At 38.1% G+C, this 25,183-nt stretch overlaps 1 protein-coding gene across 1 annotated transcript in view; it reads right to left on the bottom strand.

Annotated features, from left to right (window-relative positions):
- Positions 1 to 2,276: 2,276 nt before the first annotated feature.
- epha5 (EPH receptor A5) overlaps positions 2,277 to 25,183 on the bottom strand; it is a 132,375-nt gene continuing 109,468 nt past the window's right edge. The window contains exons 15-19 of the mRNA XM_030148803.1: positions 25,012 to 25,153; positions 20,022 to 20,171; positions 11,842 to 12,035; positions 9,548 to 9,712; positions 2,277 to 8,242 (exon numbers count right to left, since the gene is read on the bottom strand). Of these exons, the coding sequence (XP_030004663.1) occupies positions 8,131 to 8,242; positions 9,548 to 9,712; positions 11,842 to 12,035; positions 20,022 to 20,171; positions 25,012 to 25,153 (763 nt within the window). The 3' untranslated portion in view covers positions 2,277 to 8,130. The remainder of the gene's footprint in view (positions 8,243 to 9,547; positions 9,713 to 11,841; positions 12,036 to 20,021; positions 20,172 to 25,011; positions 25,154 to 25,183) is intronic.

Genomic DNA, 25,183 nt, shown 5'->3' on the forward strand with positions numbered 1-25,183 from the left:
GATTGGGTTTGAAGTGTGGAAGAGAATAATTTATTTAAGGTGAGATATGAACAAGGAGGCATTGTCAGATTCAGATTTAAGAATTTTATTTAAACAAATGTTCAAAAATAACTGCAACCCTATGTTTTCCTCATGTTGAATACATTTACATTCATGCAGCTGCTTGTGTGACCAGTAAAACCTACAAACTGCTGATTAATTCAGGATCATTTTATAGTAGTGAGGAAATACCACAAATGGATTTTTGGGCAAACTAAATAGAGTAGTCTGACATGTCACTATTTCTATAACATGTTTAAAAAAGAAAGAAAGCAAAAATTGAGAGTATACCCACTTTTCCAGGGACCACTACACCACTGACAAACCGGTTCATTTAGTGTAGTGTTTGTCAAACTGGGGGGTGTGAAGTCTTTCTAGGGGGATCATGGGTTCACTCCTGGGTGGTTTTTTTTGTTCTTCAGGTTAGAACATGTATCAGGTGGAACTGATGTTTGATGTTTGGAGCACCCTGGACTCATTTTAGGGACATACACCAAACCAATCTACTGCCATGGTGATCTGTCACTAGACTAGACAAAGAGTTTAGGTTTGGACAATGGACAAGGACTCGACTGGAAAAGACAAATGGGACATGTTTGTGTTTTGGACCAGTTTGGACAGTTTGGACTTTAACGTTCTCAGATGTGCAATGGAAACGGGCTCACTGACCCACTGATATTGGTCACATGTTCATCTGTGGAACCAACATGTGTTTGCTGGTCTAAAAAAAGTAGCTTTATTGTCATAGTTGTAGATAATTGCGCATTTCCTATTTTTATTTGGAAAACATATTGTCTCAGTCAGCAGTCTGGTTGAGTTTTTTTTAGCAAAAATCTAAGTTATTTTTAAGAGGGTAACTCTGTGGGTTTGCTCTGTTTGGTGGCTCTGAAAAGAGCCTTTGTGGTGATCATCGTCCACATACCTCAGCCAACAACCATCGGATGTTCTGCAGAACACCGGTTCCCTCTGCATTCAAGTGGATGCCGTCATCTGACAGGTGCTCCAGGTGAGACCAGGTGTGCGGTGCGGGTCTCATCTCCAACGGAATGAAAATTATGCACCTGGTCCACTCCATACCCTATCTGCTGTCCACTCACTGGTACTGCCAGCAACGACGTGGGAGGATGTCGGAGAACAGGAAGTGGGGAAAAGCTCCATCCCTGCCCAGAGTTTGCGCTGCGGTTTACAAGCGCAGGCACGGCACTTCCAAGAACGTGCACGACGATGTTCCAGTAAGACACACCCACTCCAGGTGAAACACCTGGTTCATAGTGAGTCCTGTGCAGACAGTGTATGTGCCCCGTTCCGAATGACCTTGAGTGGTTGTGTTGTGGATTATATAATCACATTATCTCGTCTGCAAACTGCTTTTCCACTGTGTTAAGCCATATAAAAATAGCGTCTCTGGTCGTTACCACACTACTTGATCAAAAAAAGAGTTAAGTTACTGAAACGTTACTGGATTCAGGAAATAGTGACATTACCGCCAAGCTACTGAAAATTGTAGTAAGTTACTAGCGTCTACTGCCCAACACTGGGAATTGCCACTATGCAGTTTACAAACTCCAGATGTGAATGACTTCTTCCACAGGGACAGACGTATTGCCCCTGTGTTGAAGTTGGGGACACACGACACAACTTTTACGGTCTTTACAAATTTTGGAAAAACTAGAAGTACATACTAACAGAGTGGTTTCAGCATGTTTGACAGCTGAAACACTGCGAATCACACTCTTAACGACATGATTTGTCAAAGCAACTAATGTCACATTAACGCATCAAACTGTCATGAGGACAACTGTTTAAAAGGTAATCACATACCAGTTTGTCTCCACTCTCCCTCTCTCATGGGTCGTCATCACTGTCTGTCTTTTGATGCCATTTCCTGTGTCCCACCCTCTGTTTTTCATTGGCTGTTGGCAACAGGTGTTAGCAGTTGGGCTGGCAATCAGTTCACACTACCTGATTACACTGAGATTCTGCTCAGAAAATAAAAAATGTTGGATCGACAGTGACTGAGGCCAGGTTAGGTATGTTCCCTCACACTCTTGCAGATTCGAGTCTTCACCTCTCCCATGCTAACAGATTTTTGTGCCCACTAACCAGGCTGACTGTCCCCAACAAGTGCAGACTGGTGCACACTTTGCCCAACTGGGAATCGTGGGTAAAATCTGGCAAATATATCTTAATGCATCCTCAGCTTTACTGGATTATGAGGCAAGAAAAGCTGCGTCAAGCAAAGTTTTTGGAATTTTATTGCAAAAATATAGAATTTGATTAACACACTACAAAAACATCAACACAAACATAATACATGACAGTCTCAAAGACAAATCAATAGCACATCAATAGCTAAGTATTTTTACTGTGCTTTTAATGAATCACAAAACAGTTATTCAATTTAAAACCTTATGTGCGATTAACCCATGAGTATTGTCTTTGAACTGGGATAAGCCTACAATGTAATAACCGTATAACTTCCTTTATATGTAAATACTCTGAGTGAAAGCTGCATTGTTTTCCCCGGAAGATAATACCTCTCATTACCCAATTGCCTTTTCCACTTCCTGAGAAGTTGTTTCAGTCCTGAGGTGGACGGGGTCATTGGTTAGGGAGACACATTGACTTTGAGTTTGTAGTCATCTAACTTTAAGTGTTCTAGTACTGTAACAATGCTACTATGTTAACTAAAAACGTAATTTTGATGTTGGATTATCCATGGCCAATTAAAGTTGTCAAATGAAATTAAATGATCAATTGTACACAGGCTTAAGGTCCTCTTCCCATTTGGAATGGTACATAAAATGTATCATGAACACACTTTTCTGCCCTTGACTTTCAATCAATCAGACATTTTATGCAATTTCTCACTAATTGAGTCCATGATCAGAAAAAATGGTCCATGTAAGTGTTAATTTAATACCAAAAGAGCCAAAAGGCCAGTCCACTGTGTCCCATTTGACCCTGTCCACTTCACTGATTTATATTTGCAGTTTTCAAAGACACCACCGCGGAGTGTCGAAAAACCATTTTGTAAGAAGTACAACATTGAATGGTTGTCATATCTTCATGCATTTGTGTATGCAAATGATTTTTTGCTAATAACATCAGGTATTGCTTTTGTACACTTGGTAGAATTCAGTCAAACCTGCTATTAAACTGTTTATGCAGAACATTTCTTGAAAGCCAATTCTACCAAACACTGATGGGGCCAATGCAAATTTCTTTTCTTTTTTTGGAAGAAACAAATTTGATAATCCTCTTCAGAAAGCCTATTTCAAATGAACAGCGAGTGAGCTGTGTAATTTAATTGAATGGAATAAAATTGGCTCCAGCATAAACACTTCACTGCATGGTTGAAGGAGTTCCTGCTTAGTCATGGCGACAGTCATTGTAGAGTAACAACACTTCAGAAATGTCTACATGTCTTTGCTGGTTTGCTGTGCTTTGTTTCTTCCTGTTGAATGAGACTTTCATAATAACAGGCAACAGGGATAAAATCATGCCACTGCAAAAGTGCTGATAGAAAATTATTTGAATAAATGAAGTTATTCTGTGCAGCAACGCCTGCCATAGGAACTGTGTATTTGTTGTTTTGTCATGACAATAAGTCTTCACATTTCTGTACTTAGCGGTGTCAGTGCTGACATGTCACAAACACTCTTAGATGAAATGTCCAGATGAAGTTTGATGATGTCCAGGGCTCGTCCAGTTGACTGGTTATACAAAATCATGTCCTTTAACAGTCCCAAACGACTTCTGCCAACTCCTGTGCTTATGTTCTGAAGGTGTATCTTTGTGCCATACAGAAGAAAATGGTGCTCTACATTAATGACTTTAATTTGTCATATATAGGTTTGATTTGTTATTGAAAATATTATCAATGCTTTGTGCTTAACTGTCAATTGTACACCAAGGGAAGCATGAACAATCTGAAGTGATAAAATCCGCATCAGAGAACACAGTAATTATATAGTAAATATTTCAGAAAAACCTTTACACATGTAAGCCAGTCACCTAGAGACATTTTAGTCAAAGAAAAGAGCAACAGATTTCTCTTAAAGTGCAAATCAAAGTAGTTCCAACATACACATTGTCTGACATTCTTGTTATTGCCTGTAGATATTATTGGCAAAAAATTATACATAGAAAGTTGGGGCACAATTGGGACATAGCATTTTGGCAGGGAAGGAAATAATGGTGCTCAAAAGATGAGAGGCACTTATAAGGGTGTACTACTCACCAATCGTACATGCCCCAGGCATAGGTCATACGTTGAAAATTAAGTTGAGAATGGGTGGTTGTTAAAAGCCAATAACATGAAATTTGGGTAGGATCAAAATACCTTAAACCTTCACCAAACAGCTATGATGAATTGAGGAAATTTTTGTTGAAAATACTGAATTACTTGACTGCACATGCTTTACTGTCTGGTATAAAGGGTGCCCCATATTATGCATGCATTTCTCTGCTCATCTGCATAGTCATAACAGTCTACAAACTTTTCTTGGTTCTGAAGAGGCTTTTTAAGTTTTGCAAGTTTTGAAAAAGATTTGCTAAAATAAAATGTGTACAAAATTACATTTATTGTGTTTTACTATGGCTACTATGCTAGTATATTATTATATGTCCTGAACCGAAACATCTAAAGTGATAAATGTAGACTAAAATGACAATGCAGACTTTTTTTCCTTCCAGTAAACTTTTTGCTTTCATTTACTTTACTAACATCTCAACTTTTAAAAACACAGACCCACAAACAATATCACTTGTGACCATTTGGAATTTACACGCTGTTACTGATACCAGTCATAAATAATGAACAATGTGGGAACAATGAATGCCGTATCTGAAGGTCTGGGTGTTTAAAAGTACATGTTCCCCAAAAAACACAATACCCCTTTTGAAACCTTACATTCCTTTTGTGTGCTTTTCTATGCTTTCATACAGTCATGTGAGTGTCCCCTCTATTCCACCTCTTAAAAAACTAGCTTTACAATCTCATTTCTTTTCACTCTTTAGCCAGAGCACTAGGAGTATACTGTGTATAACTGAGAAAAATATTAGCATATCATCTGCAAAGAAGATATATATTATACTGTATCTACTGTCAGAACTCAATTCCTACTTAGGTGAAGACAGTGGTGAAAATGGTCAGGTTTTTAGCCATAAAGCACTGAGTAGCAATGTATAACAAACTGTACTAATAAGATGTAAAGCAGGGCTTGTTCATTGACATCATTGTATACCTTACACCATATCACACATCATAAGTTCATAATATATCAACCCCTGTGCACACTTCTCTGGCTTTTCGAGACAACACAGTAACAAAGAAGTTTTACTGTCTCTTAAATTATTTGTCTCGCACCAAAATCTGAAAATTAACAGTATCACCATTGACATTACATGAATATCTGACTCTTTCTGCATACCCTTTTAGGCCGACTTAAGCTGCATTTCCACCGCATGAACCTTTGGAAGGAACCAGTATCTAATTGTTCTTTTCCACTGATGTGTGAGGTCAACTTGCCTCGACTTGGCTTGTTTTAGTACCAGCAAACTGCATTTTCACTGCAGATTTAGTACCCGCTCAGTGTGGCCGGTCGTCATTACGATGCAATGTAAACATAGTGTGACATCATCTCCAACTGCAGCTATGAGTGACGTAGCAATGGTGGGAGAAGAAACTCACCACTCTAGTCTACAATTTTCGAAACAAAATGTATTTTTAAAAAGTTTTCCAGGTAAGTATATAGTTATTTTTATACAAATCTGTGGTTTACTTATCAGGATAGAGCCTGTCATTGATCTTCCAAAAACGTCCCTGTTTAGGGGTGAAGGAGACAAGGCTACCGATTGGTCAGTAGCCACATGTGAAGTTTTTGGACATTGCTAAACAAATTACCATACAGTTCTAAAAGTATGTATGTGCTGGATGAACCGGCAATGCGCAAGTCACTTTTCAACATGTTGGAAAAGTAGTTAGTTTAATGTTTGCAGGTGTTAGATCCTCTTTAGTGCACAAACTATCAGTGGTCTGAAGTAACCCCTTAGTTCCTGGGACTGGATTTCTGGTTCTTTGGGTGGAAACACAGCTTCACACAGGGACAGATGTGCTGGTTGCCCTGATATCACATTAGCCCAGGTATGCTAAGTTAGAATATTTGTCACTATTTACTAATGTGTACTACTCTGAGATGCTTGATCAATACCAACTTGTCTGCATGATAGTAGACAGAAGAACAATGCTCCCTGCTTTAAATATATAATACATTATATACATGAAAGACATGTAGGCAGAGCTGCTCAGTAGTCCAAGAGAGATTATTATGATTAAACACAAACTGTCTACATAAGATTTTCTCTTTTTTTTTTTTTTTTTAAACAAGTATAAATAAATAAATGATTATCAAGTTGATCAATATTGCCTCCTTATTTCCAGCAGTCCTGGGAGAGTGAGGTTTTTGTGGTGTGGCAGACATGTGGTGGAGATCCTCTGCAGCATGGTGAACTGAACACGTTGCAGAGGGCTTTCTGCAGTACCTGAAGGTTGTTGGTTGTAAGTGAAGGCTCCATGAAAATCTTAGTGCACTCTTGAATGAAGGCTGCATTGGAACCCTAGTGGAGATCCCGTCAGAATCTTAGGAAGGGTTCCATTAGAGTGATAGTAAACAGTTCCGCTAGAATACAGTCATTCCCTCCATGAGAATGATTGGCAGTCCCATGATAACGTGAGCAACTGTTCCATCCATCGACTGTTTGAAATCTCCATCAGGACAAAAATAAATTAACATAGTCAGACCATTCCATTACAACTTGTTAGGTTGTTGTATTGATTGTGTATTGTTCACCAGAGTGTGGGTAAATTTTCCAGTTGATCTTGGTTAAGATTCCAGTTGGACATCAGTAGCCTGTCTTGATGAATGAACTGACTGTAATCCCGAATGATGACTGAAGACCTATGATGAGGTCCATAGGAACATATATGGAGACTGGAGATGTTTGGATCGAAGACATCAGAAAGCCAGGCAAATCTTTTAATACAATCTTCAGCTTCATGTAACATCTGCAGATTAAAGACCAGAGTGGTTCGATGCCACATTCTTTACCTGTTTGGCTACGTTAACAAGCCAAATCATAGGTTTTTGCTGCAACCAAGGACTCTGTTTAAGATTCTGCTCAACATTCAGCCAGAAGAAGAGAAAGACTATCTGAATGTCTACAGGGTTTCTTACTTACATTTGTACTGTAAGACCAAAATCTTACCGGACACAGTCTGATCTAAAAGTTTGCATTCTTTGTTTTACTTAAGCCTTGTTAAACAGTGAAAGCTGCATTATATTCTGCTGTCTTGCACTGTGGAGTAATGAATCATATGATGCTGGATACAAGCCTCGAGCTTCCTTGAGCTGCAGAGTTGGTTTACCTCTGCTGTCTTACAACATGTTGACTTGGCTTAGATAGGAAAACAAAACCCAATCAAAACCACCTCAACAAAGAAAGACTGAAATTAATGCTATTCCTCTTGGGTCATTATGAGATCTAGTGTTCTTTCTGGAGGCTCTGATCACCTGAGACAGGCTATAGAAGTTCGTTTGAGCCTGCTACGTGAAACTCCCAAATCTATGTTACAGCCAAAAAAGTGCTGGTCGCTCTCAGACATTGATCTAAAGTCAGTGCTTCAGGTTTGATCTGAGAGAATCTAAACAGTGCACAGAGATGTAAGAAATCTCCAAGATTCACACAAATGGAATAGTAAGAATGAAAAGTCTTCACTTAATTTTTCAACACAGTTCAGTTCAGTTTAGGTCACCATCAACTCTTCTTCATGTAGCACCACTTACTTCAGTTTGGTTTAAGCGCTGCAAATATGTCAAATCTACCAAACAACACCACAACTTATCTTTATCCACCAGTGCCACCAAGGAAAACCTCCACTTTTTATCCGTTAACACTGGGTTTCCTTGTCCGTAGAAAGTGCTAAGCCGCTCTAGGTCCAACAGCAAATTCCTTTTGTCGTGTAGGTCCATACATCATGTGTTTCTGTGTGTGCATGTGTGTATGTGCATGCGTGCCTGTACATATGCATCAAATGTTTATAGTAGAGTTGGTGTTGTTCATATGGACTCTCATCTCCTGGATGCTAGTGATGATTTTTTTCTGATGCCCAGCAAGGTTCACTCCTACTCTTCGCAAATCCCTGCAAAACACAGGAAATAAAGAAATGGGCATTAAAAGTCAAGCGGTCCCTTGCAAAATGGATGCACAGTTATAATAAAGTGGATATTCGCAGCTAACGCAAAAGTGCAAAAGATTCTCATGATGTACAGCTGTAACAGTGGCATTTCTCAAATTAATATTCTAACTTTTTTCCCATCAAATTTTCAATCAAACCATGCATTAGTCATCGTTAGACAATGACTTGAAATGTTGCTCCAATTTAATCAATTTATGAAAATGTGCAAACAAAGAAATCTGACATTGTGGGCATGCAAAATATTATTTATGCAAAAATGTTAGAATTGCATCTAAGTGCTAAATTGCTAAATTCTCAGTGAAAGCAAAAAATGGCAAACACAATAGGATCCATTTGTAATTATGTTATTACTAAAAGTTACATACAGAAGACATGCATGTGCTTGTGTACTTACGGCTTATGTTGGGATAGTTTTTTGACGCTGGTAAATTTGTAGCTAAACTATAGCTATAAATATCTCTGTTGCTGTGATGATAGGCACTATGCAATGATTTCTGCTTGAAAATACTTATCTATCTTCACTATAGATTGTATATACTTAGCAGACCAAAAAACTGTGACCTAACTCATTGGTTTCTGAACTGCTGTTTTGAAGCCAAAAGAGGGCAATTTGGCCATTGCCATGTTGGCATTTTGGAGCTGGAAGAGACTAAATTTGGATAAAAGGGGCAGAACTATGAATAAATGCAAAGTATGAACTTGTAAAATATTATCCAACATGGCAAGGTCATTTTACAGTCTTGCTGGTTTAGCCTATTCCCTGCAACTATAGTGGAGCTGTCGGTCAGGAAAAAAATATGGCGTATTAAATAAAATAACACTTCAATAGTTTAACTTGGAGGAAGAAAAATAAAGGATGGACCAGCAGATCACTGATAAAATATTCCAAACAAAACTGATGAGACTGGAATCTAAGTACTGACTGTATACTGATTATTGATTTACTAGTTTTAGAGGGAAGTCCAATGTAACAGGAGCTAACTGTGGTACAGACACTTTGGCATTAGATTCATTTTGGAAACTGCAAAAGTGTGTAGCACAAGTTACGACTACCCTTGAAATGTAACTTCAAATCTGTTATGTACATATTAGATAATTCACTCATTTTCCAAGCTCAGCCTTTACCAATGATAATACAAAACTTCTTTTGTTGCATCTTTTTTGCTTAAATTGTCATTGTTTTGTAAAACTGGTTCTGAAATGAGTCAAATAAACTGAATCTAAACCTGAATCTGAGTTTGAGCTTACTCTGATGTCATCTGAGCCACCGTCTCCAGTGAAGAATAACCTCCTTCCATAAAGAGTTCAGTGTAACGGCCCATCTTGATGGAGTCCAACCATTCCCCAACAGTCTGGTTCCGAGTCGAACAGTCTCCCTCTACACTGGCGTGTTCAACTAAGAGGTTGGAAACCCTGAATGTTCAACAAAATCATAGAGAAGGTGTCATTTAACAAAAGACAGATACTACATGACTGCTATCACTAAGGCTTGATAATGCTAGATGAGCACCACCATGCAGAGCTGAAAATGTCCACTCAAAACACTTTGCTATTCAGCTCACTTGTCATGCTAACACACGGCTCTTCACGCTATCAGACACAAATGTGCATGCCATATAGTTCTATTAGCCACGCTATAGATGGAAAAGCCGTGTCATCTGGAACAGAAACTAGTCTTGTTGGCATTTTTTTTTTGATCTGGTGATATATTCTTCTGTATAATAGATGGTTAGACATGGTATTGCTTTAGTAGCGCACTGTGTCTGTGTAATTGAACAGAAGAGGGGAAAAAAATCTATTATTTTTCATTACCTCTAAATAAAATACGATCTGACTGAACGCCTGCTAGAGCTCCTCAAGTAATTCTGTGTCATTATACCCCAATACAAGGCATACACATGGTGGATAACACTAATTGAATGCTCTAAATGTTAAGATAATCTGAAGACATCCCACGGACTACAAGGAAAACAAACAAGTCAATTTGAGAAAACCAAACCAGCTCAATTCCTTTAACCGCTCTGTTCTTTTCTGCATGCAGCAGCCACACACTATGTCCATTCTGATTTAATTATGTAGCAGCAGAAGAAGAAAAAGAAGACTTCAGTGGAGACTCTACTCACATTTTACATTCTGTCTGAATGATGATGAGTCTATTAACTTCCAGCTTTAATTTACTTAAGATTGAATAAGTCAATTAAAAACTCTAATCATTTCAACATAGCAGTGAAAGTCTTGCAGCTTTATCAATAACCAACACTTCTGAGGAAAAATATTACATTTATTAGTCCTTTGCTATATGGAAGTGTTATAGTAAGTATTCATTGAATGAAATGGTAATACCCTAAAGTCTGCCTCTCTCCAAATTTTTTTTCTTCATGTGACGACTATGATAGCTTATTTTTTAAGATCTATATGATGATTTGTCTGTCAGTTCTTTGCTTCCCACTAAAATGCATTATCTCGTTTTGACAGAATATAAAGAATAGGATGCATATCAATAAAACTTTGATGGAATTTCTTACAACTTGGCAAAAACTTTCACATCAACTCAAGGATGAACTAATTAGATTTTGTTGGCCACAGGTCAAAGGTCAAGGTTAAGAAAGTTGAAGAACTGCATGAACAGAATATGATGCAAGGATAGTGAATGCATATCAACTTGTCATTACATTGCTGTTTATTTCTGGTTCTATGTACCATTCTGGTCTGCACTTATATTTTTAATATTTAGCCAACTTAGTTTGTGCAGTGCTATTCACCCGGTGTCCCCTTTCCCCACTCCCCTCTGGGGGAGTGGCTACTTTTTCAGTTGTAACCGCTTGGGAGCCAATGATGACAGGATCTGCGCTGACCCATCTGTGTCCTGCCCTGTCCTGTGTCCTGACCCCCTCCCCCACCTGTCTGGATGGACGTCCTCGGCCTCACCACTGTGGATGGGCCTCCTCGCTCCTGCCTGTCTCATCCAGCGGGATGGACCCCCCATGTGTCCACCCTACTGCATCCTTGCAGACTAGAACTACATCTGCAAATGGACGTCCATCAGTCCTGGTGCATCTATAGCCTGTCTGTCCATGGGAGTGGATCTCTCCTTCACTGTGGTTCTCCCCGAGGTTTCTCCCTTTTCCCACTGGGTTTTGAGTTTTTCCTTGCCGAGAAGGAGGGTCTAAGGACGGGGGATGCCCTGGACACTACTCATTTTCCTGCTGTTTATTTGACTGTTGTTTACTCCAACTAACTCTGTAAAGCCCTTTGAGATAACCTTGTTGTGATACTGGGCTATACAAATAAAATTGAATTGAATTGAATTGAATTATTTTTATATGAAGCTCTAAACCTAAAAGCTACATTTTGACCAGATTCTGCACACTGGAAAATAATTCTAATGATGACTGTCAGGATTTTCAGTGCCACATGTAGATGTTCGAGAGCTTTTCCAAAACAACAGGAATAAAGTCTTTCAGTTGTATCAGTAGTTTCAGTAGTTAAATGAATGACAACAACAAAATCAAAAGCAAAAACACAGATGTTTCATGTTTTACCTGTGTGAGGAGTTGACCAGTTTTTTTAATGAGCTGGGGTTGCGGATGAGTTTGTCTAGTAGGCAGACAATCTCATCAAACTTAGGCCGGTTGCTGCGTTCTCGTTGCCAACAGTCCATCATTAGGTGGTAAAGAGCCTCCGGGCAGTCCATAGGACCTGGCAACCTATAGCTCTCCTCTATAGCCTTTATCACCTGCACACAAGCAGAAAATGGAGAAGGACAGAAAAGGTTAGTTTTCTGAAAAAGTCTATCAAGAATATCCCATGACTTTTCTTCAGAGAAAAGGAGGAAAAGACCTAGCACTCAATTTACACAGACAATGCAAAAATACTGCCAAAGGGAGGAAGCTTAATTTACAGCTAATAGGGATTAACAGTGTGGAAACTCGCCAGTGCAAGGATACCCCCTTAAGTCTCAATCATAACCTTGGGAAAGTTGTGAAGATGACATACAGCTTAGTCAAACTGGCAGCAGATTTACACAGGTTTTAAGTGGTTTGTGGTCCTTGTTTTCGAACATAAGACTGATATGTAATGGAATGAGATTTAAGATGTCGAGTTGTGGCATCTTAAACTGTGATGTAGAACAAAGATGAATTTAATCTAAGATTAGTTCTAATAAGAGTTTATTTAAAATGAGTAAATCCAGACTTAAAACCAAGTACAGTTCTGCTGCTTGAAGAAAACTAATCTCCGTTTAGTAAATGCAACTTTGCTGATGTAAACTCAAATTAGTTAGACTTTAACCCATAAAGACCCAAACAGCCACTGGCAACCAAAAGCATCTATGGATCTAAAATATTCTCATAACTTCTGATCCACTAAACCTGTCAAGACTTTGAAATAATTCAGGTAAAATACAGTTATTCAGCTTTTGATGGTTATCAGATATGACCCATTTGGATGTTCAGAGGCTCCATAGTGAACATGGAAAAACCATCATCTTCAACAACATTGATTCACCAGTAAAATCCATGGGGTTGGATCAATGACAGTGGATGGAAACGCTTGTTTTTATACTCCGTTCTCGATATCTTTGCTGAAAGAGTCACTTTTTCTTTAATTTTCTCTGTTTTGATATAATAGCCCTGAACTTCAATCTGAGCTTTTATGAACATCTACATGATCAGTGAATTAAATATAGGAAAATACCTGATTTTCTCAAAAAAAAAAAAAAAAAAAAAAAGAAAAATACAAAGGATAAAATTAGAATAAAGGTTGATAAATCACTTAAGAAAAGTTAAATAAGAAGAAAAAATTATTTGGGAACTGACCTAAAAGTAGCTCTGGGTCTTTATGGGTTAATTATATGTAGATGTGCACTTAACATCATTTATAAATGAATAAATAAATGATCATGAGACTTAATTGGGTCAAGTCTGCGTGTTAACATTCTTTGAGGCGTCTGATTGCGTTTACTTCTTCCAAATTCCAGACCAACAGAATTGCATTTAATCTACTTTTCAAGCAAAAAATAGATTGAGATTTAAAAACATTTAATCTTTCTTAGTTTTCTGCCCAGTAAATATTACCACAGATATTTTGCCAAACGAATGTTTTTCTATATGTTTAGGCACCTCATCTAAATGTAAACAGGGATTTATAAAATCCTTTTCCAAAGTGACAACTTTTTAAAACTCTAGTTTGTGCGTGTTTGTGTAGACATGGAAAACAGAGACTGGAAAATGGTGGTCGCACACCGCATTTTACTGATATCGATTACTGCTTTGTGTAATGAAGATGCACTTGAAACATCAAAATAAAAAAAAAAAAAAAAAAAAATATATATATATATATATACACACACACACACACACACACACACACACATATATATATATATATATATATATATACACATATGTATGTGTCTGACCTACAGTAAATCAAGGTCAGCACAGATACCTTAGGGAAACAGACAGGACCAGTGTTTCAGACAAGTGTATCCACAATATACTTCGACAACCTGAATCAACATTTAAGTCAACATAAATTTACAACTAAACTTGTTTTTTCTGTTCAACTTCATGACAGATTAAAGCTTCTGTGTCTCCCAAACAATGCTTTGTCCAAGTGTTTGTACCAGTTTGTGGTCATTTTCCCGTTATTGTATGGAGATATTTTGTAAGACCAAGGTTGTGTGGATACCTTTTTTTAATAAATGGAGGAAGAAAATATCTATTTAGAGAAATATACAGGGTGTCCACAAAGTCTCTTTAAAATTTTAAAAAATTATTCCAAAAGGAATTGATGAGATATGTTAATCAGATTTGTTCTATGTACTCAGTGGTTATCAAAGTTTTTAATCACATTGTGGGATCACGTGCAATCAAGTCATTGGTGCATTTTTCTTCAATGACAGATCAATTAGTGCAAATGTTTACCTTAACCTTTTGACGGAACATGTGTCACCACAACTGGATGACCTTCAAACCATCCATCATTTTCCAGGTAGATAGTGCACCACCATATTGGGGACTGCATGTTAGTGGGTTCCTAAATCAAACATTTCCAGACTGGTGGACTGGAAGGCATGGCCCCACTCCTTAGACACCTCGTTCCCCAGATATCACACCCCTGGATTTTTTCTTTGAGGTTATGTTAAAGATATTGCGTATTGAACAAAGATACAGGACATCAACGACCTGAAGCAGAAGATCACTGATGCCATTGATACCATTGATAAGGCTATAATACAGCCAACATGGAAACAAATCCAGTACAGTCTGGATTGGCTTCATGCAACTAATGGTGACTATATAGAGGTGTAAAAATGATAAAAAAAAAAAAAAAAATGTTTTTCATTTTGTAATAATTTCCACAGATTTGTCTATTCATTTGCTTTTGTTATAAATTTGTTAATTGTAAAGAGACTTTATGGGCACCCTGTATAATCTGTTTGTTGCAACATGTTCTAAATGATCTTCTCTGGTTTAAAGATGAATCATTGTTGGTGCAGCCCAGCCTCGATGTGTTAAACGCAATAACAGATTTAAAAGTGAAGTGGAGCATGCTATCACTTTTAATACATTTTCATATGCAGTGAAAAAAATGACACTTTTTCCAGTGAGACAATGATGGATAATGTGGTGTTGTAGCATACATCAGGAGATTAAGCAATAGCTCTCTTCTATCACATTGACACCTTTTCAGAAATAGACAGAAGGACGGTTTGTAAAAAAAGAGACAGAAAAACTAATGGACAAAGTCTGGTGGAAACTATCAATCATTTCCAGAGTATGGAGAGGACATGATGTGTTCAACGCCAGGCACACATGAAATAACTCTTCCACAGCAGGACCAGACACACCTCAGGGAGGTAATACGACTGGCAGTTTGAGTTCTCTTGAGGGAACCCTAAATCCTCCAACTGACTGCAGGGTAGCTGCTCTCTATCTGACCCTAAACTCAAACTTCCATGAAAGTAGCAAGTCAAAACTAAATTAGCCCCCCCCAGGAGAATCAACAGATCATAAAAGCATTATTTGTTCATTTGATATGCTGCAGAGCTGGGTTAATCATTTCCACAAGTAACAAGATGCAGCAGTGAATCACAGAAATGTTTTTGGGGGAAATTGTCAGATGAATAATAAATAAATCCTGGTTCTCTGTGTTAAACCCTGCTGTGGAAAGCAAGCTGGAGTTCTCAGCCTAGTTCTGCCAGTGCAAGACACTGAAGGGAATTGATTTGTTGAGTTCATGACAGCCTTTACTTGTGTCAAATTCCCACAAAAGAAAAGGCGCACCAACACACATTCATGCATGAAAGCGCATGCACGCATATATGCACTGAAGCATCAGAGAGCGGCGCAGCATCAAATCACTGCTGTGTGCTGAGTGGGAGAAAAACTACACATAGCTGACTGGCAGGGAAGGAAGATCAGAGAAAGAGAAGGAGACAGAGGTTAAAGAAAGAAAGATAGAGAAGACGGACGACGGGCAGGGACGAATGCAGAAAGAGGTTGCATTGTGAGAGACAAAGACGAGAATAGAGACAAACCGAAAGGGATAGAAATGGAGGAACAGAAGGAGAAAGCTTAGAGGAAGAGAGGGCGAGCGGCTGCACTTGCTAGCTCAGATCAGAGAAAATCCAGCATAACGCTTTCAATTAAACATCAAACGTCTTCTCTTCTCTCCTTCCCCTCTCATCTCATCCTCCTCTCCTCGTCTCTACACTTCTGTGAGACAGACAGCCTAATAACCAAATGGTGGAGGGAGGGGTCTGAAGTAGGGGATGAAGAGGTCACTGGAGGGCTGTGTGTGCATATGTGCATGTGTCTGTGGGTGGGAAACAAGTGCATGTGTGTGGTGTCTGAATCAAAAGCTATTTCTCATTCGTCGTCATATGACACGCTTCTCCGTGAGTTCCGTGAGCTCCTGGCTGTGTTATGGGCCCTAACATCTCCTATGTTTATCCCTCTCTTTGTTCCTCATCTCCTCTCTAATGAATGAAAACAAAAAGGCCATTCCGAAGACTTGTGGGAATGTAAAAATGTAGCACTAAGAGGAAATCGGTAGCTTAAATGTGTGTAACCTACTATTTGTGCTTCCATGATTTTCTGCCTAGCGCAGCACCTCCATGTGTATTCACCTGTTTCACACTCCTCAAACACTCTTTTCTTCACCCTGCAAAATGTCTCCATCTCTGCATTTTCATTAATATTATTCATTCCCACTGTCCACAAATACTTAAAAAAGTACTACATATTAATAAGTCTCCTCATAACTCTCTCTGTTCAGCATCTAAAAGGAAACATATTTTACCTCCGACTCTCTCTCTTGACATATCCATAATTCCTCATGAGTCCCCAAGGCCCAATACTCTCAGCTTTGTACTTTTGTACCAATTATTGCAATATGTAGCATGAAGTGACAGATAAGAACAAATTACTGTCTTTGATATATAAGCTTAGTGCTTTTTTAAATTTAGTTTTTAGTTTTAGTTTATGACTGACTATGCTGACAAGTTTTAATTAGAAATGCATTTATTATACTTAGATATGTTATTGGTGTAAAACTACATTGTATGGAGAAAATAAAATAGCAATAACTTGAATTAGGGCTGGGCAGTATGGGGGAAAATATTGTATTTTGTGTAGATTTTCTTGATTTTAACAATCTTTTCTCTGCTACAACTACTGTATGTGCCATGTGTAACTGACCAATCCCAACTAAAAATGACTTCAGAACCTCTCAATTCATATTAGTTTTTCAAGGATACATGGGTTATACACATTGCCAAGACACAGAATGTAATACAACAGAGGTGGGTAATCCAAGGTTCATCGAGTCAAAGTTCTGTCATGTATTGGTTCCAACCTGTTCACTGAATTAACCCATTTTGATGAGCACAACCCCTCATCCAGGCAGATGGGATAATTAGTGGAATCAGCTGTGTTAAGTACACAGGTTGGAACCAATACATGGCAGGACTTTGACTTGATGAACCTGGGATTATCCACTTCTGCAATACACTGATGAGTCAAAACTGTTTGATCACTGACAGACAAACTGGTATTCAGTTTGATTATCTCATTACAATGGGATTTATCAGTGGGTGAATATGTTAAGCAGCAAGAGAACATATAGCTCAGGGGTCACCAACCCTGGTTCTTGAGATCTACTGTCCTGCATGTTTTAGATGCTTCCCTCTTCCAGCATACCTGACGGTCGTTATCAAGCTTCTGCAGAGTTTGATGGTAGGTTTATCATTTGAATCAGGTGTGTTAGAAGGGGTATACTTCTAAATCATGCAGGCTAGTACATCTCGAGGACCAGGGTTGGTGACCCCTGATATAGACCTTGAAGTTGCTGACAAGTTTTAATTAGAAATGGATTAATTTTACTTAGATATGTTATTGGAGTAAAACCACACTGTATGGAGAAAATAAACTAGCAACAACTTAAATTAGGGCTAGGCAGTATGGGTGAAAAATTTCTATTTTGTGTAGATTTTCTTAATTTTCATGTTTTTCCTCAGCTACAACTACTGTATTTGCCATGTATAACTGGAAGAATATTCACAACAATCAAGCCACAGTAAGCAAATGATCACTGACCAATCCCCCCAAAAAACGACTTCAGAACCTTTCGATTCATATTTGTTTTTCAAGGATACAAACACAGGGTACACACATTTCCAATACACAGGCATAATACATCGATCAGTCATAACTTTCTGACCACTGACAGGCAAACTGGTATTCAGTTTGATTATCTCATTTCAACGGGACTTGCCAGTGGGTGGATATATTAAGCAGCAAGTGAACATATAGACCTTGAAGTTGATGTGTTGGAAACAACAAAATGGGAAAGAGATTTGATCTCTTGAAAAAAGATCTGAGCAATCAGAGCATCTCCAGGTTGTTTACATAACAAACTGAAATGTTGCTTCGTGAGTGCTGAACCCAAATGTTGCCTTTATTATTCACCGATGATACTCATGCTTTAAAACAAACCTGGTGGTCTGTATAATTTTATGTTGTAGCCATCTGGCTTGTTTTCTTGCTGAACCTGTGACAAACTGCTTTTGCTTCCCACAATGCACTTTCTGACAAAATTTCTGAAAAAAGGCCCAAGTGACATTTCGGTTTGTTATGTAAACAAGGGAACTGTGTTTATGATGGAGTCATCTTTGAAGTTGTTCACCGTGAGGGAAGTGATTCAGGTGCATAAGCACTGAATGACTAATGGATTAGTACAATTAGGCTACCACTCAGGTTTTACAAATTTGAAAAAAAAATTGTGCTGAAAGTCATACGCTGTTTTAAAGTGACTGAATGATAAAAATAGTAATAATAATAGTAAATAAAGTAACAAATGTGCAGTAGGTGATATAATTACAAATATTATAATATGGACCATGGTGAAGTCACTTAGTTACTTATGTTGATCATTTTGCTGCTTCCAACAGCTTCCAGGACTAAATCTTCGTGTGCTTCCTAATATATCAAACCCAGTGAAAGATCCCATTGTAATGAAATATTATTACAACTTCCCCTCCCGTCAGTGTTCAGAATGTTATGGCTGATCGGTGTATCTTTTGATAAAAATTTCACCGGAACAATGAAATATAAACAAACCCATATGAACTGTAATAGTAAGCGCATTTTTCTTATCCATCAAGGCTTCAGGTGTGGTAGTTTGTTCCTCTACACTGTTTGTGTGATAATGATACAATAGCAGATTGTAAAGACCCTTGGGCATCAGGAGCATTCATCTTGGTCGTATCTCTCAGACATCATATCAATCCTGCTTCATATCAGATAAATGGTTGTGATTGTCTCTGCCTTATCTAGGTGGAAATGTACGACACAGTTGACCAGAGCAAATGACATGTGATCTCTCAGATACATATGATTACCAGGCTAGTTATGTAATTAGCTTTGGTGCAAAAAATCTAAAATTCATTGGGTATTTTTTGCCATTTTGAAGTTTTTCTGTAATGTGTTTAAACCATTGTCTTCAGTTTTTGGTTGTTTCATTATATACAGTGTGCTGTGGCAGTGGGTATGTTTAAAGACACACTAATATTCCTTTTTTTATGTGAATAGTAGTATATTTCATAGGGATATTCTGAACTAGTGCTTTTTCTGAATGAAATCTTTTTCAGTTAAGACATGGGATTTGATGATATTCTGGTTTTATGGGGATTCTTTGGATGTGTTTGCAGTGCATTTGGAAAATTCATCAAATTTCTGTATTTTGTGGTGACTGTTTACATGCATCTATGAAAAGAAACTAAAATATTCCCTTGTAGAGGTGGATGATCCAGAGAAAAGACCAAATTTCTAATTATATAGAGAAATTCACAAATTTTTAAACACTATAAAAGAGGATTTTAGCATTTTTTTCATATATGAACAAATATCAATCAAAAATCAATATGTTGACTATATAGTAAGTTGGCCACCCTTGGAGACTATGAAAAACCTCTGCTTTTCATCAGGGCATGCACGGCTGCATGTGAACAGGAATATTGGAGGGATATTAATTTTTAATTGTCATATACACAATTTATTGGAAATTATGTCATTTTTAAAATAAGGCCAAAAACCTTGTATATAAACATAGTCAGTGAGAATCAACATTAACTACATAATCATTCATCGTTCATATCATTCATCAACTTTTATGCATTCACACAAACATTTCTGATGAAAAGTCACATCAGACTTACATCTTGATTGGACATCTCCCAGTAGGGCCTCTCTCCGTAAGACATCACTTCCCACATTACAATCCCATAGCTCCACACGTCACTTGCTGAGGTGAATTTCCGGTATGCAATCGCCTCCGGAGCCGTCCAGCGAATAGGAATCTTTCCACCCTGCGGCAAAAACATTAAGATTACCTACTTCACATGAAAGACACATTCAAAGAGGAACAAGTCTGGCAAATTAACATCTATGATAGCGTGTATACTTCTAATCTTATTTGCTTTTATGCTTACACTTCTACAAATGACCTTTTGGTGTATAAATAAAGATGTAGTCTTTCGAAACCAAGAACAACCCTTAATTGAGACAGTTCTGCATGTGGTCCTACACACAATTACACTAATGAAGACCAATTCACATTAATGACACCAAATCTCACTTTCTTTTAACAAATCCCCTGTCCTAACTGTCGGGGGCCTTGAAATTCCTGTACGCCTTTTTCTCATCTTCATTATCAGGCTTTCATTGCAAAGACGAGAGAAAGTGCACAGGATGACTGCTGCGCTCCTAAGGAAAATGTGTCTTTGGCTGATGAGTAGTGAAATTAGCTTGATGCAGTATTGATGAACACAGCAGCAGGATATCTTAGGGTCTGATTATTTGAAGGGTGTGAATTATGTTATTCTCACTGCTCTGTCAGGGAAAGCGAGTCAGACAGCCAGGGAGAGTGAGAAAGCAAAAAGATGTAGCATGGCTCTGAGAGGTGACTGACAGAATACTCGGCACTAAGGCAGCAAGACTCAGTGCTAATTGAGTGTTGCGGAGACTGAGCCGAGTACTAATTGGCCCTCCTCCTGCAGGAAGCAGCCTGTCTCTGGCTGACAGGACGCCTCTCAGCCTGGGACACACAGCTCAATTTAAAACCAAGTGCTGCTGCGGCTGTGTGTGTGTGTTTGTGTGTGCATAGTCAATGTGTGTTTGGTTTCCAGGAGTTTTTCTACTTAATCTAAAGTTTGATACAACACAGCCGCTGCACACTCACACACATACACACAACATGCACGGACTGGATTAAATATAACTGTCCTCTACTTACAGACACATAGACCAGCACTAAGCTCCTCTCCCCATTTCATTCCACACACAATTCGGGCTGTGTATTGGCAAGAATGTGACAACACAATACTTATCACACTACATAGTTTACAATGCTGCAATACTATAAGCACTGCAAATCACCCAATGCAATGCAATACATTACTTGTTGTGCTGGTTGCACTAAAGAAGCAACTGAATTCATATAAATATATTAATTGATTTGTTTGTGTTGCTTACATAAGGTTTGAAATATCGTTATCCTCATAGCATAATTGCGTGACTCATGTGTTTTTAAATGATGACCAATGAAGTAGCAGTGTTAGCAGAGTAAAATTACACAGAGGTCACAATTTGTCCAAAAATATGACTTAGCCAGTTATGCTATGAGGCTAACAGTATATAAAATCTTAACTGGAAGCCCTGTCTTTTTGAGATCCATTGGCAATAACATCAGACTAGAGAGGCAAAGACACAAAACGTTGGTGGGTTTTGACAGTTTTCAGTTCAACATGGTGAAGTTGTAACTGTGCTGCTACAAACTAATGCCATGAAACAAGAAAAAGAGGGTTCATAACTTAGTAAGGTGTAACAAGACAGTAGTGAAGTGTGGACATTAAGGGCTGGATCTACTAAAGATTTGCGTGTATTAAAATGTGTGCAAACTCATTGCACACACAAAAAATGTACAAACTGATTTACTAACAATGCGCAATGAAGGTTGCGTCTTTCAAAGGTGCAAAATAGCGCGTCTGCATCAGTTAGTATATTTGACACAATGAATATGCAATATGGGGCGTTTAGATGCAACTGTGTATGTGGTGGGAGAAGAAAATGTAAATATATTAATTTAGCACACACAAAGTGATTTATCAAACCCGAAAGCAATTTTGCTCATAGAAACTACGTCCATATTTAACACGTCTCAAAAGGAGGTGCAAACGGTTTATATGCGTAATTGCGCACACATGGAAGTGGTTAGGAGACATCGAAATGATGAAACGAGATGCAGAGAACGCATTTTTCACCTTTGTGTGAACATTTTTAGAATGACGGAAAAAAAAATAATTGAGACGTATGTGCCCCCCGCCCCCATCCACACACACACAGACTTTACAGGACTCTTTTCCACTCCTGATGATTGTGATTAAAAATACGCACCAACATTAGGCTACAGTGTGACAAAATTATGTGCGCCTGACAGTCATTCAATCCACCCCCCCCCCCCCCCCCCCACACACACACACACACACCTTTGAAATCAAAAATAAATGAATGAATGAGTCATGCAATACCTTCTATGAAAAAACTCCTCCAACATTACATTTCCATGCGTCTGGATCATTTCAGTGCACTGTTCCCACAAGTGCTTTTGTATCCCAGGGCAATTTTTACAGTGTATTGTCTCCGGTAGCGCACACAAAACCCTAATTTAAATAGGGTGGTCTCCAAGACTTTGCACCTGTTGTAATTTGCGCAAGCAATCTCTGTAAATCACTCGCAAATTGCGGTTACACCCCACATACAAAATTCTAGATTGCACAAGCAAATTAGTACACGCAAATTGGGATCTTAGTAGATCTGGCCCTAAGACTTTAAACTGGACTGCTTTTAGTCTGAAATGGCAGAAAAATATTAACATTCAGTTCTTGTACATATAACACTGATATAAGATTTGGTATTTGTCACTACTTGATCCCAACCACAAATCAGATTTTTTTCTAAACATGCATGAGAATACCACCTCCTCTCACCCTGTATTTCAAAATAATTTTGCAGCAGTTTCTGGAATTTAAAGACAATGAATATAAAAATGTTTGCTTTATTCATTATGTGATATAAACTTAATTTTAGTGACTCAGCCATCATTGGCTAACGGCAGGTAACAGTATTTAATAGGGGTGTGATGAAATTAAATTGTGATGATATTTCTCGTTTAAGTGAAAAGCTGTCTCCCGGGCACAGGACAGAAGCCTATCAGACTGTGAGCTATCCAAACTTCTAGGTATGAGGTAGGTAAGGTACGTTGTGGTACTTACGGAGAACCCCCCCATCTTACGAACTATTCAACCCCCCCATGTGGTCAGTGCATACCTTACAATTTTACTCAGCAGGCACACCTGGAAATAATAAATGGCCACCGAGTGACAGACAAGACACGGATAATATGTTAGCAGTATAAGAAAATAGTACTGTACACTGTGGCTAACATGAGCACTATGTCAAGACACATACAGAACCACCACAGCTCGCTTCTAAAATCCACTGCACCTGTGAATAAAACGGCTAAAGGCCAGACAACACTGACAGACACCTTTGCACCTGAACTCACAGAGTCAAGCACCAGAGCCACAGCAATAATGAGAGACATCAGCGTTTCATTGCAGCGCGTATAAGGCCATTTTACAATTTTGCACATATTGTTTGCAGTTTAAAAAAAAAGAAATATTTAATTTATTTGTGGAAAGAAGTTAAACAGTTTAAAGCTCATGCTTAGGTCATGCATGGATGCAAGTTATAAAACGTTTCAAAATGCACCTACATTGTTTTGTAACTCTGTTAAATAAAAAAGTCTGTTTGTCCAGTCATATATTTTGTCATTTTAGTTCTCGTGAACCCAATATTGTGTATTGTCTCATTTAATGAGCTAACTGTATCGTCACACCCCTAGTATTTAGTAATTTTATGACAGTTCAGTCAGACTGAGGGGAAACTTGTGGCTGCAGTCCCAGTTCATTGGATTATTTATATTATTTGTATATCCTTATTTTTCTGATTTATGTACTCAACACAAATTGAGAATGGGACCAGTTTGTATGTAATATCACAATACTTAACCCATAGAAACCCAAACAGCCACCGGTGCAAACTGGTACAAAATCCTGTTTGTCATCTTTTCATGGTCATCAGATATGACCTATTTGAACGCTCAGAGGCTCCCTATAAAATGTGGAAACACCGCCATCTTCTACAACATTGATTCACCAGTAAAACCTATAGAGTTTGACAAATGACAGTGGATGGACACACTTGTTTTTACTTTCAGTTAGCAATATATTTGCTAAAAAAGTCACTTTTTCTGCATTTTTCTCTGTTTTGATATAATTAACTTTGAATATGAGTTTTTATGAACATCTACATGATCTGCGAATGAAATAAACGAAAATATACGATTTACACCAAAAAATGCAAAATACAGAGGATAATATTAATAAAAAATTGGTGATAAATCAGTTAAGAAAGGTAGAAACAGAGAAAAATTCCTTTAGGAACTGCCACAAAACTAGCACTGGGTCTTTACGGCTTAAAGGATCAATATCTAGAGCCTGTATTGTGGTAGATATTTATTGTTTGTTAACAGCTGATTCAGTTGTTTAGACCCACAGTGACAGCCTGTATACTGTTTTTATAGAAGTCTAAGGTCTGTTTTCTATTAAAAATTCCTATGTTTGTGCCAGAATTTTGAGTTTCAGAGCTGTTTTCACTGGATTGCCAGTGTCAATTAATTTGCTTAATTAAAACAGATGCGTTTATAAATGTTGACCTCACCAAAAACAGGCAAAAGTTAGCAGGGTTGTAAAAGACAATAATGAAGTTGAACATCTAAAGATTATAATGACATAACTAAACAGCTAAAGGACATAGTTAAAGCATATGTACAAGACACAAAACAAAAAAATTATGTAAAAGGTGCAACAAGCGACAAAGTAAGTGATTCGCAGAGTGTTTTGACAGTGGAAGAGTAAAAACCTCATGCAAGCACATGTGAAAGTCATGTATTGGAGCCAAAAGTGTATTAATATTTTCTATTTTAATATACAAATGGTCTAATTTGGCACAAACCAAAAACTGTAGGAGCAGCACAATTAAATAACACAGACGATCAATCATGAACTCAGAGCTGTACTGTCTTACCCGTGTGGTGTATGCAGCTTCTGGATCGTCCTCCAATACTCGGGACAGGCCGAAATCAGACACTTTACATACGAGGTTACTGTTGACTAGGATGTTACGAGCCGCTAGATCACGGTGGACGTAGCCCATGTCAGAGAGGTACCTGCATTTGTTAATAAAACAGATGAAAAAT

The sequence above is a fragment of the Sphaeramia orbicularis genome, chromosome 12 (assembly GCF_902148855.1).
Source record: "Sphaeramia orbicularis chromosome 12, fSphaOr1.1, whole genome shotgun sequence".
Taxonomy (NCBI): Eukaryota; Metazoa; Chordata; class Actinopteri; order Kurtiformes; family Apogonidae; genus Sphaeramia; species Sphaeramia orbicularis.